Source organism: Trichechus manatus, unplaced genomic scaffold (assembly GCF_000243295.1).
Source record: "Trichechus manatus latirostris isolate Lorelei unplaced genomic scaffold, TriManLat1.0 scaffold00030, whole genome shotgun sequence".
NCBI lineage: Eukaryota > Metazoa > Chordata > Mammalia > Sirenia > Trichechidae > Trichechus > Trichechus manatus.
This window is the reverse complement of record NW_004443966.1, coordinates 11,649,322-11,659,933: the sequence shown is the minus strand read 5'-3', so window position 1 is coordinate 11,659,933 and position 10,612 is coordinate 11,649,322. Positions and strand designations below refer to the sequence as shown.

At 49.7% G+C, this 10,612-nt stretch overlaps 1 protein-coding gene across 1 annotated transcript in view; it reads left to right on the top strand.

Moving 5' to 3' along the window:
- The first annotated feature begins 1,257 nt into the window (after nt 1-1,257).
- MEGF11 (multiple EGF like domains 11) overlaps nt 1,258-10,612 on the top strand; it is a 255,173-nt gene continuing 245,818 nt past the window's right edge. The window contains exons 1-2 of the mRNA XM_004374678.2: nt 1,258-1,378; nt 6,216-6,317. Coding sequence (XP_004374735.1) covers nt 1,281-1,378; nt 6,216-6,317 — 200 coding nt within the window. The 5' untranslated portion in view covers nt 1,258-1,280. The remainder of the gene's footprint in view (nt 1,379-6,215; nt 6,318-10,612) is intronic.

Genomic DNA, 10,612 nt, shown 5'->3' with positions numbered 1-10,612 from the left:
AGGTGAACGGCTACGGTTTGCTTACTCCCAGACTGTGCAAACTGAGCACACACACCAGAATCGCTCTTTGCTTTCCTAACTGATTTCCAGACTGCATTTAGCCAGTTTAATTCCAGACTTCAAATAGAGAGAACAACCCCATTAATCATTAATTTGGACCCCCACAGTTATACAGAATTTGTGACAATTTGTTTGTCTGTGGAAGAAAGGGTTCAACAGGGAAATGATTGGAGATGGGGAGGAGGGTGTTCAACCTTTCACGAAGAGAGGTGCTTCATTTAGCTGCCCTCTGGGTACAAATGGGGGTGTGTGCAGAATATGTGCCACTTGCATCTGTCCCCTGGAAGTAGGTGAGTACTTTCTTGTCTGTCAGCAGGGCGAAGGGTCTAGATTCTCAGCCATTTCAAACCTGGGGGCCCCTTTCCAATGTCAAAATATTTCATATACCACCCCACCCCTCCTTATTAGAAGTTGCATTTTTTAGTATTGCTGATTGAGAAGAAAAACTACTCTGAACTCAGTAAGGCTTTTAAATAAACCACAATAGCATGCATGTACACATGAAAAATAGAAGCCTCTTTCTGAGTCACAGTGTTCATGCTATAGGTGATACTTGGGAACATATGAATTTCAGCCCTCCCCACTCGCCAAGGCTGGCAGCCCACCAGGTGGGGACCTGTGGACTGGAAGTTCTCTCAGGTTGTAGGACCAGGAAGTCCTGGAGACAGGGAGCCTCTGGGGTCATTTCAGCCCCTCTCAGCTTCACGATGCTCTGCCCTCGTGTGAGGAGCCTTTTGTTCAGGATCCCCAGTTGAGGGAGAAGGGGCCAGGGGAGGAGGGTCACCTTGGAAGTAGTCCAGAACAACAGCTCTTGAGTACCAGGTTGGACACGGAGGCCTGAGGACGCCCTGAAATGTGAGCCTGATTTTGTGTGTCTGAGCCTTTTTGTTTCTGGGGAGAGGGTCTGTAACTTTCACACAGTCTCAAAGCAGTAGTCCACGAGCCACAAACTTGAAGACGTCCTGGCTAGAATTCCGGCTTTTCCCTGACTCAGCCCTCCCACTCTGCAGTTACTCAGACTGGGTGAACTATTGCATGTTAGTCAAAGCCTGCGCGTGTGACATATCAAAAGCTCGCTACTCCCCGATGGTGGGAAACTTAGTCTGCTTAGCGAGTCTGCTCTGCCGCCTCGTGTGAGAAGTCTCGGTGCCAAACAGATGCCCAGGAAAACGCTCTGATTAACGCGGCCACCTCTTTTGTTCTCCCGCTCAGGGCCCGGGATGGCGATCACCGCAACAGTGCTGATATTCTCCTCGCTCCTGCTGATCGCCATCTCCCTGAACCCCGAGGACCCCAATGTGTGCAGCCACTGGGAGAGGTAAGATGTGGGTCTCACTCTGGTTTGGTGCTGTTGGGAGAAAAGCGGAGTCAGCAGAAGCAGCACCTGTCCACAGGGGCCTGCTGTGCAGCTGGAGAGACGCACGCGGAAAGGCAGGACAGAACAGGACAGAGTCCGTACAGGCTCAGCGCTGTGGGCGCTCAGGGTGGAGGGGCTGAGTGACAGGCCGCCTACATTCTGCAGTCTGGTAGTTGACAATGTGCTGTCATGTCCCTCTCTGCATTTGAATTTGCCAGCCATTTTACGGATGAGGAGACAGAGGCCCAGAGGGGCTTGGGGGCTTGTCCACAGCCAGAGCAGTTGAGGTGGGGCACAGGGAGTGGCAGTGTGTGGATTGTGGTCCCAGATGTCTTGGTCTGTGATGTTATGATGTCTTTCCTGGTCTCCCAGGACTGGCAACAACGTGGCAGCTTGGGGTATGGGACGGCCAGCAGCCTGGAGGATGGCAGAGGGGCCTGCTGCCCTGCTCTGGGATGGGGGCTGCCATGGGAAGGGCAGTGGAGGGGACACAGAAAAGCAGCTGCATTCTGGCTGCGGCACTAAGGCCTGGGGAATGGGCCGGGCCCCTGCAGACCGCCTGACTTTGAAGCACAAGGTTAAAGTATTGATTTTGGTGAGCAGGAAGACAGTGACCAGAGACCCAATCAGGAAAAACCGAATTAAACCCTGGAATTGATTGGCCGTGCTGACCAGGACGACTCTGCCACTTAGATGTTAATAAATCAAATGAATAAAATTAAGATGAGGACCCAGTGGGGGAGGCAGATGGCGGAGGAGGAGGGGGGCGAGGGGCTGTCCGTGCTCCATGCTGTGAGGGTGAATGTCCCAGCCCCGTGGCAGGGAAAGGCACCTGGTCCATGCAGGACTGAGCTCTGGGTTAGCCTGGACACCTGTGGGGCCAGGAGGAGTTGGCTGGGGAGACAGACGGACAGTGCCCACACTGGCATGATCGCCCATGTCCAGATGCTTTACCTGGCGTCCCTACACAGTCGAGGCTGGGGCAAGAGCTAATGGGGCTGTCTGCCCCTTTTTGGTGAGGTGCAAGCATATAGGATCTGTGGTGAGAAGGCGTGGGTTCATTCCAGTCTGGACTTTTCCACCTGCTGGCTTGGTGACTTTGGGAAGTCTCTGAGCCTGCTTCCTGCCTCTGTAAAGTGGGAAGAAGAATCACTCCTGCCTCACAGGCTTGCTGAAGGACCAAAGGCAACAATTCCTGAAGGTGCTTTGGGGACCATAGAGCTCAGTTCTTGCCTTTTACTGTTGATAACTCTGGTTTTCCAGGAGCTGGTTATCACAGATGTTCATCCACATCAGACTCACCAGGGAGTGTGTAAACAAATGAAGTCTCCTGAGTCATATCCTCAAAACTCCGAGTCAACAGGGCTGGGGGTAGAGCCCAGGAACCTGAGTTTTTCATAAGCTTTCTCGAGATTCTGAAGTTACTCAGGCTCCTTGCCCCATCTGGTTTTGATGAGTGTAAATCTTCATTTCTCGGTGGGTCAGAGAGACATCAGGTGGAACCTTCGCTGGTCTCTCTGGGTGGCCGACTCCAGCCTCAGCAAACCCCTCTTCTCTGCCTGGCCCAGCTGAGACACAGTTACTCCCAGCTATTGTCTGAGCTGTGTCTCACCTGGAATGCCTGCTCACCGCCACCCTCTCCCGTGGCTCCAATCTGGGTCTCTCTCCTGCAGGAAGCCTTCCCTGATTGCAGGGCCCACCCTAACTTCTCTCTTCTTTGAATCCCATTTGCACCAATGGATCAGTCAAACCCAGACCAAACTCTCTAATCTTTTAAACCTGCCCAACATGAACAAATCTGAAATGTGAAAATATTCTGAACCCAGCCTGAACAGTGCTGGAATTTCAGGCTGATTTGGCTATCAGCCCAGCTAGAGCTTTGACAGGAGAACAGGGAGCGAACCTAACAGTGAAAAGGAGGTCTGGGGACTCCCTAGGCTTCTCCATCCCCTAGGGAGGAGGCCCTGGTGGTGATGCTTGGTGACGTGAGGGCACTTCTCCTTCCCAGCTTACCCAAAAACATCCTTTTGAACTGAGCTCCATTGCTTGTTACACGTGGGTGGATCCAGTCTCTGAGTCATTCCAGAAACACCCCCACCCTGGTCCCCCAGAGACCTCTTAGGGAGAATTTCCCAGCTGGATGAGTGCTTCTGGCGGCTTCCTTGTTAATTATGTCCCTCCACCATAAAATCAGTACAGAGGCCTCCCCTGGCTAGTAAAGCCTGGCTCTACAAGATTAATCTGGCCCCTCATTAGCATGTTGGCAAATGAGCAGTGTTAAACTACCCAGCCATGAAGCCAGGGGCACACGCTTCAGGTCGGAGACTTGGAGCTAGGACAATGTCTGGGGGCCAGAGTTGCTCAGCCCGGGCCCCCCTGCAGAGCTCCCCCCTCCCCCACTGGGCGGGTGCCATTTCTCTGAGCATCCACTGTCCCTATCATTGTAGAAGGGGAGCCTGACGCCGAGTGCTTCACAAAGGTAGGGGCCCATTCTGTATGCAGGTCCTGCTCCCTCTCTTCCCCACCATGGTCAGGGAGGAAATACCCTTCTCTGCCTAGCATGGGAGGTGAATCTGTGCGCACCATATAATGATGATAACTGGTTGCCATCAAGTTGTCTCTGACTCATGGTGACCCCGTGTGTGTCAGAGTGCACTGTGCTCCATAGGGTTTTCAGTAGCTGATTTTTCAGAAGTAGATCATTAGGTCTTTCTTCCAAGGCGCCTCTGGGTGGACTCGAACCTCCAGCCTTTCAATTAGCAGGTGAGTGTGTTAACCATTTGCACTACCCAGGGACTCCATATAATAATGATGGCCAACATGTATTAAGCACTTACGATGTACTGGGCATTGTGTTGGGCATTTTACATGTATTGTCTTGCTTTATACTTCCACTACCCCTGAGAGGTAGATACTATTATCAGCCTCCTTTAATCCTCGTAATAATCACATGAAGTCCCTGGTGGTATTTATCACAAGTTTACAGGTAGGGAAACAGAAGCTTATAGGAGCTAAATAACATGCCCAAGGACACACTGCTAACAAGAGGCTGGGTTCACACTTGACCCACATGTTTGCACTCCAGAGCCCATCGACTCTTACCCATTCATTATCCTGCTTCTAAGTGAGGTTCCCGGTAAATCACAAAAAACAAACTTGTTGCTGTTGAGTTGGTTCTGAGTCATGGAGACTCCATGTGTGTCAGAGTAGAACTGCTCCATAGGGTCTTCTGGGCTATAATCTTTATGGAAGCAGCTCACCAGGCTTTTCTTCCGCGGTGTCGCAGAGTGGGTTCGAACCACCAACCTTTAGGTTAGTAGTCGAGTGCAGACCATTTGTGCCACACAGGGACCCTTGAGGTACTTGGTAGAATCATAGAATTTCAGAGTGGGAAGAAACCTTTGGGAAGCTGGGGGTGGCTCTTGAGCTGCCTCAGTTTCCCCAAGCCTAGAGATAAAACAGGGGTCTGGACCATATCTGCATAGATGCGTGCCAGCTGGTGGGTGGTCACCGAGGGCTCCTCCTTCCTTACATCCCTAGTGCCTCAGAGAAGCAGAATTTCCCACCACCCTTGGTCCCTAGGCATTGCTGACTGCTCCCAACCTCCTCTTTCTGGATTCTAGACCTCTGACCTTTCAGGTATCAGAGGCTGCTGTGAACCCACCTGGGGACCTGGCCGGCCCCGCCTCCTTGCAAGGAAACCAACAGAATTTCCTCAGGCAAAGCAGAAGGGCTTTTATAGCCTGGGCCCAGCCATCTGGCCCAGGCTAGTGAGGCTTCTGGGGAAAACACTGCATAATACCAGCTCACATAAAAATTCATTTCTAAAATCTCAGCTGAGGTCTTCTCTTCAGCTCGCACAGGAAGTGGGAGTCCTCGCTTTAGCATTCATCCTGGCTCTGCCATCAGTAGCAATGGCTCTGATGCTGTTTCTTACAACCCCTGCCGGGGGCGGGCAGATAGAAAGGCTTATCTTGGTTAAGCTGAGATCTGCTTTTCTACAGCTTCTACTCACTGGTCCATGTTTCCAGCTAACAAGCAGGATAACAAAGTACCATTATATCAGGAGATCTGGGGGCATGTCCTCCTTGTACCCGCAACGATTCCTATAGGCAGAATAGAGCTGAAGGCAACTGGGTGACCTTGGGGAAGTCACTTATCCTCTGATTGGTGCTCAGTGTTCTCATCTGTGAAATGAGGATAGTAATTCCGGCTACCTTATAAGATTGTGTGAGGATTAAATGGTATGCTATTTGTAAAGCACTTCATTCACACAGGGCACTGAATAAATATTAACAGTTATTGGTAGCAGCAGGCAGCTGCCTCTCTCGGAACCTTACCTTCTTCATCTATAAAACGGGACCACCTATTTCACAGAATGCTGCAAGGATCAGCTTCCATGCATGTGCTTTGAAAACCATAAAGGTCTGAACAAACATAAAGGATAAACTTAGCTTTGTCTTCCAGAGCCACACGGAGTAAACCTAAGCCCTCCTTTACTCATTCTTTGTTAAATGAACAAATGAGCTTGAATCTCAGAAATGAGCTGAGGCAAAGGGCAGGAAGAGCTGTGCCCTGGATCCAGCTTGGGGTCAGGGAGGTGTGAATACCTGTTTGGCCTCCCTCTGAGGGCATCTGGGCAGGAGGAGGATAGTAGGGGTGATTGGAGCCCCTGGGCACTTGGCTGTGGTCTTGGCCCCCCCCACCCCCGCCAAGCCGGGGAGGGTGACCCCATCCTGAATACTTGCTGAGCCTCCCAAGTTTTGACCATCCTCCCTGTTCTCCCTCTGGTTCTCAGCTATGCTGTGACGGTCCAGGAATCATATGCACACCCTTTTGACCAGATCTACTACACGCGATGCACGGACATCCTCAACTGGTTCAAGTGTACCAGACACCGGTGAGTACTTCTCTTGGATGGCAGGAACTCAGGGCTGCGGCTGGCGCACCGGAGCGTCTGTGTACATTAGAGAAAGGCCCCTGCAGCAGATATTGCTGTTGTGCCACCCGTATCCCCTTGGCCCCCACTCGACACACTGAACGCCTGTGATGCTCTGCTAAAGCCTTTTTTTAGCCATAGGAGCTTGTGGGCAAGGCAGGGTGGAAGTGTTAGAGAGTTAATGCCCTTGGAGGCATCCTTTGACTAATGACAGATGGGGAGTTGGTGGATACATATCTACAGTTGTCCTCGCCCTTAGGGTAAAGGGGACAACTCCGAGAAGTGTGCTACACCATATCCCAGCAGCCCCTAGGGGGTCGAACCTCGGTTGCCCAAAGTAGTAACCTGCTCAGTAACACACCTTGTATCGACTGCCTTCATTCTTGTCTTGCTTTCCCACTCCCCTATCAGTGCTTCCTGGGATTACCTCCCAGTTAAACTGTTTATCCTTGAATCCTTATCTCAGGTCTGCTTCTAGGGGAAAATCCAGCCTAAGACAGCCTCCTCCCCTCCCCCAGGGAAGATGCAGCCCCACGGCGAGGCATCTGGTTTGGAGAGCAGAGTGCAGGCTAGATTTCGGCAATCCCTTGGCACCTTGGCCAGGCCACCCTTGGGCAGTGCTCAGCCTGTATAATTGTACATGCTAATCCTGGGCCCTTGTCTGCAGTCCTGCAAACCATTGTCACCCTTCCACTCTCAGTCACTGCCTTCCTGTCCTGGGGAAGGGCTTCACTCATGTCACCGGAGAGAGGAGAGGAAGGAAGAGAGGGTATGTTTTGCGGGATGACGTTGGGCAAGTCACTTTATCTGGAGGTTCCCAGTGTACTCATCAAACAGATACAATCATCTTTGCCCCACCTACCAGGGTCCAGTGAGGTCAAGAATGTGAAAATACTTTGAGAAATGCAGGGGGAAATTGAGAAAGGTATGAGGTGGCATTATTATTTGAGGGGTAAGAAATGAGCAGATAAGGGGTAAATAAGCAGATAAGGGGAAGACCACCTGGTGGGCCTATTTCCTAGTTGCTGAGCATCTGTGTTGACTTCAGATTTTTCTTTTGCTTCCTCTTTGTGAACCCAGTGCTTCTTTGGGGTTTATGCAAGAATCATGGTGGGCAACGTGAATAGGAGAACTTGCTCCATACTGAAAAGCCTAAGTACTGGTTTTCTTTGAAGTTTTGCTACCAACTTGCTTTTAGTAGCAAAGCTGTAGTAGCTATAGACATTAAGCATAGCTATAGTATCCTGGGGAGCCATGGTGTTGCAGTTGTTAAGAGCTACAGCTGCTAATGAAGAGGTCAGCAGTTCGAATCCACCAGGCGCTCCTTGGAAACCCTATGGGAAAGTTCTACTCTGTCCTGTAGGGTCGCTATGAGTCAGAATTGACTTGATGGCAGTGTGTTTGGTTTTTTGGTATAGTATCCTGGAGCCATGAAGGTTGGATGAACCCTTGAAACTGTTGCTCTGGGATTATCTTTAAACCTTAAACCAAAAATATCTCCTGAAGTCTTCTTAAAACCAAACAATAGTTTAGTTTAACTGGTAAAAAATGTCTGCCTTGAGCATTATGCTCTTTGAAGAACTATCTATATAGGATCAAATTGACAACAGCAATTGGAAAGATTAGGTAGGAACCTTAAGGGGCAGTGAATTTATGTTAATGGGGGAGGAACAACTCAGAAAAGGACAGTGAGGATGGTTACACAGCTGGAAGAATGCAATCAGTGTCACTAAATGGTACGTGTAGAAACTGTTGAATTGGAGTTTGTTTTGCTGTGTATATTCTCAACAACAAAAACAAAATAAATACAATTATATTAAGTAAAATCATAGCTATAGTGGCTGCTTTAAATCCTTGACTGTTAATTCCAACATCTGGGTCATCTCAGGGTGGGTCTTCACTGATTGCCTTTTCTCTTCAGTATAGGTAACATTTCCAGTTTCTTCATATGTCTAGTAATTTTGGATTGTATCTTGGACATTATGAATGACACGTTATAGAGATGGGATTCTGTTATATTCCTTGGAAAGTGCTGATTTTTTGTTTTGACTGATATTGTTTCATCTAGTGCTGCTATAATAGAAATACCCCAAGTGGATGGCTTTAACAAAGAGAAATTTATTTCCTCACAGGAAAGTAGGCTTAAAGTCCAAATTCAGGGTGTCAGCTCCAGAGGAAGGTTTTCTTTCTCTGTCAGCTCTGGAGGAAGGTCCTTATCCTCAATCTTCCCCTGGAAAAGGAACTTCTCGGTTGCAGGGACCCTGGGTCCAAAGGATGTGCTCTGCTCCCAGTGCTGCTTTCTTGGTGGTATGAAGTCCTCAACTCTCTGCTCACTTCTCTTTCCTTTTATCTCTTGTAAGATAAAAGGTGGTGCAGGTCACACTCCAGGGAAACTCCCTTTACATTGGATCAGGGATGTGACCTTAGTAAGGATGTTACAAGCCTACTGTAATCCTCTTTAACATAAAATTACAATCACAAAATGGAGGACAACCACACAATACTGAGGGTCATGGCCTAACCAAGTTGACACATAGTTTCAGGGGACACAATTCAATCTATGACACCCTGTCTGTAGTTCTTTCCTTTTTGGGATTTTCTTCTTCACTTTCTAGCTGCTGGATCCACCCTGGGTTTGTCCTGTGGTTCTTCTTAGGCTTTCGGTTTCTGTATTTTAGCCACCCAGAGTATTGTTGACTGAGGCCTGTCCTCAGGCTAAACTCATTCAGTGCCATTCCCTTCTTCCAAGCGTCCACTCCTCTCTAGTCATTGCCTGATTTTGTTCTCTCTCTAGTGCCTTTGGAGCCCTGGTGGTGTGGTGGTTAAGAGCTGTGGCTGCTAGCCAAAAGGTTGGCAGTTTGAATTCACCAGTCACTCCTTGGAAACCCTATGGGGCAGTTGTGCTCTGTCCTGTAGGGTCGCTATGAGTCAGAATTGACTCAATGGCAACAGGTTTTTTTGGTTTTCTAGTGCCTTCAGGTAATTATTTTTTATATTTTCTCCAGATTTTATAGTTGCTATTTGTGGGAGGGTTGGTTCAATAGGAGCTCCTCAGCCATTACTGTATCTTCATCCTCTAACCTTTGACTGTGAAATGGGGAGGTGAGATCAAATCCTTGCCTTCAACTCCCTCAATCTGGTCCTTTTATCAGAATTAGCTGCCTGTGGTCCTGGTGAAAGGTGGAGGCACATATATGAATGCTTATGCTGTTTGTTTGTCCCTTCTCTGGGCCCCATCAAGTCCTGTCCCAGAGCCAAGCTTGCCCCAAGATGTGGCTCTTTTGGGGACCTGGAGGCTAGGGATGCCATCCATCACCAGTGGGGCTGGGTAAGTGAACTTCAGCTTATTAAAATAGGCTGCATTCCCAGAACATGAATTATTTTGTTAAATTATTGAGTTGCCTTGCAACTTTCCTGATGACCTGGAGTGTGCCAGCTGACAGCTACACCATCAGTCTGCTTCAGTGTGGAATGGCTTATTTTAACTCAGCATCCTTCTCCTGAGAGCAGCCTGAGCACCTAGCCCCCACCCTCTCCTTCTTTCCACCCCAGCACTGGGTGCAAGCAAGGATGGGCGAGCCAGAAGCAATGACATCTCTCTCCTGAAAGGCTTTGACAATGCCGAGGCCGCCTGGCAGGGAGGACTTGGGGGTAATCCTGTTTGGTGGAAGGGAATGGACTGGATGACCTCAGAGTCAACTCTGAGTCATTCTTTATCTGAGAGGCTGACATAACCCCCCAAACTGCCGGGAGCTGCCTTCCTGTGCTGGGGAAGTAGCTTCACTTCAAGGCAAGCTTACCTTCCATTACGGGCTCTTGACAAAGTAGAATGACCTTAGCTTATGACGTTCCCAAATATCACACATTTCCCTGGAGTCACACACTGTCATTTGTCATAAAGTGAGGGCTGTAAGGACAGAGAGGGCTGGCCCAGTCTGTGCTATAGGCCTCCCTTCCCAAGCTGGCCTGACTCTCCATGGGGAGCAGGCTGGAAGCGTCTCTAAGGACCAGACCCTGTTGCTCTGCCCCCGAAGAGGGGCGCAAAAAGCAGGCTACCCCTGGGAAGTGGGAAGAGCTCTGACTTTGAAGCCCGAGGACTTGGAGTTGAATCCTGGTTACACTCCATGACCTTGGGCGAGTTCCTCCCACTCTCTGGGCTCTAACCTTAGGCCACTGCACCTTTCCTCCACTCTGAGTCTACGTGGGAGGAAGAGGCTTTACCTCCCCATACTCTGGTGGACTCCTTCCTGAGTCTA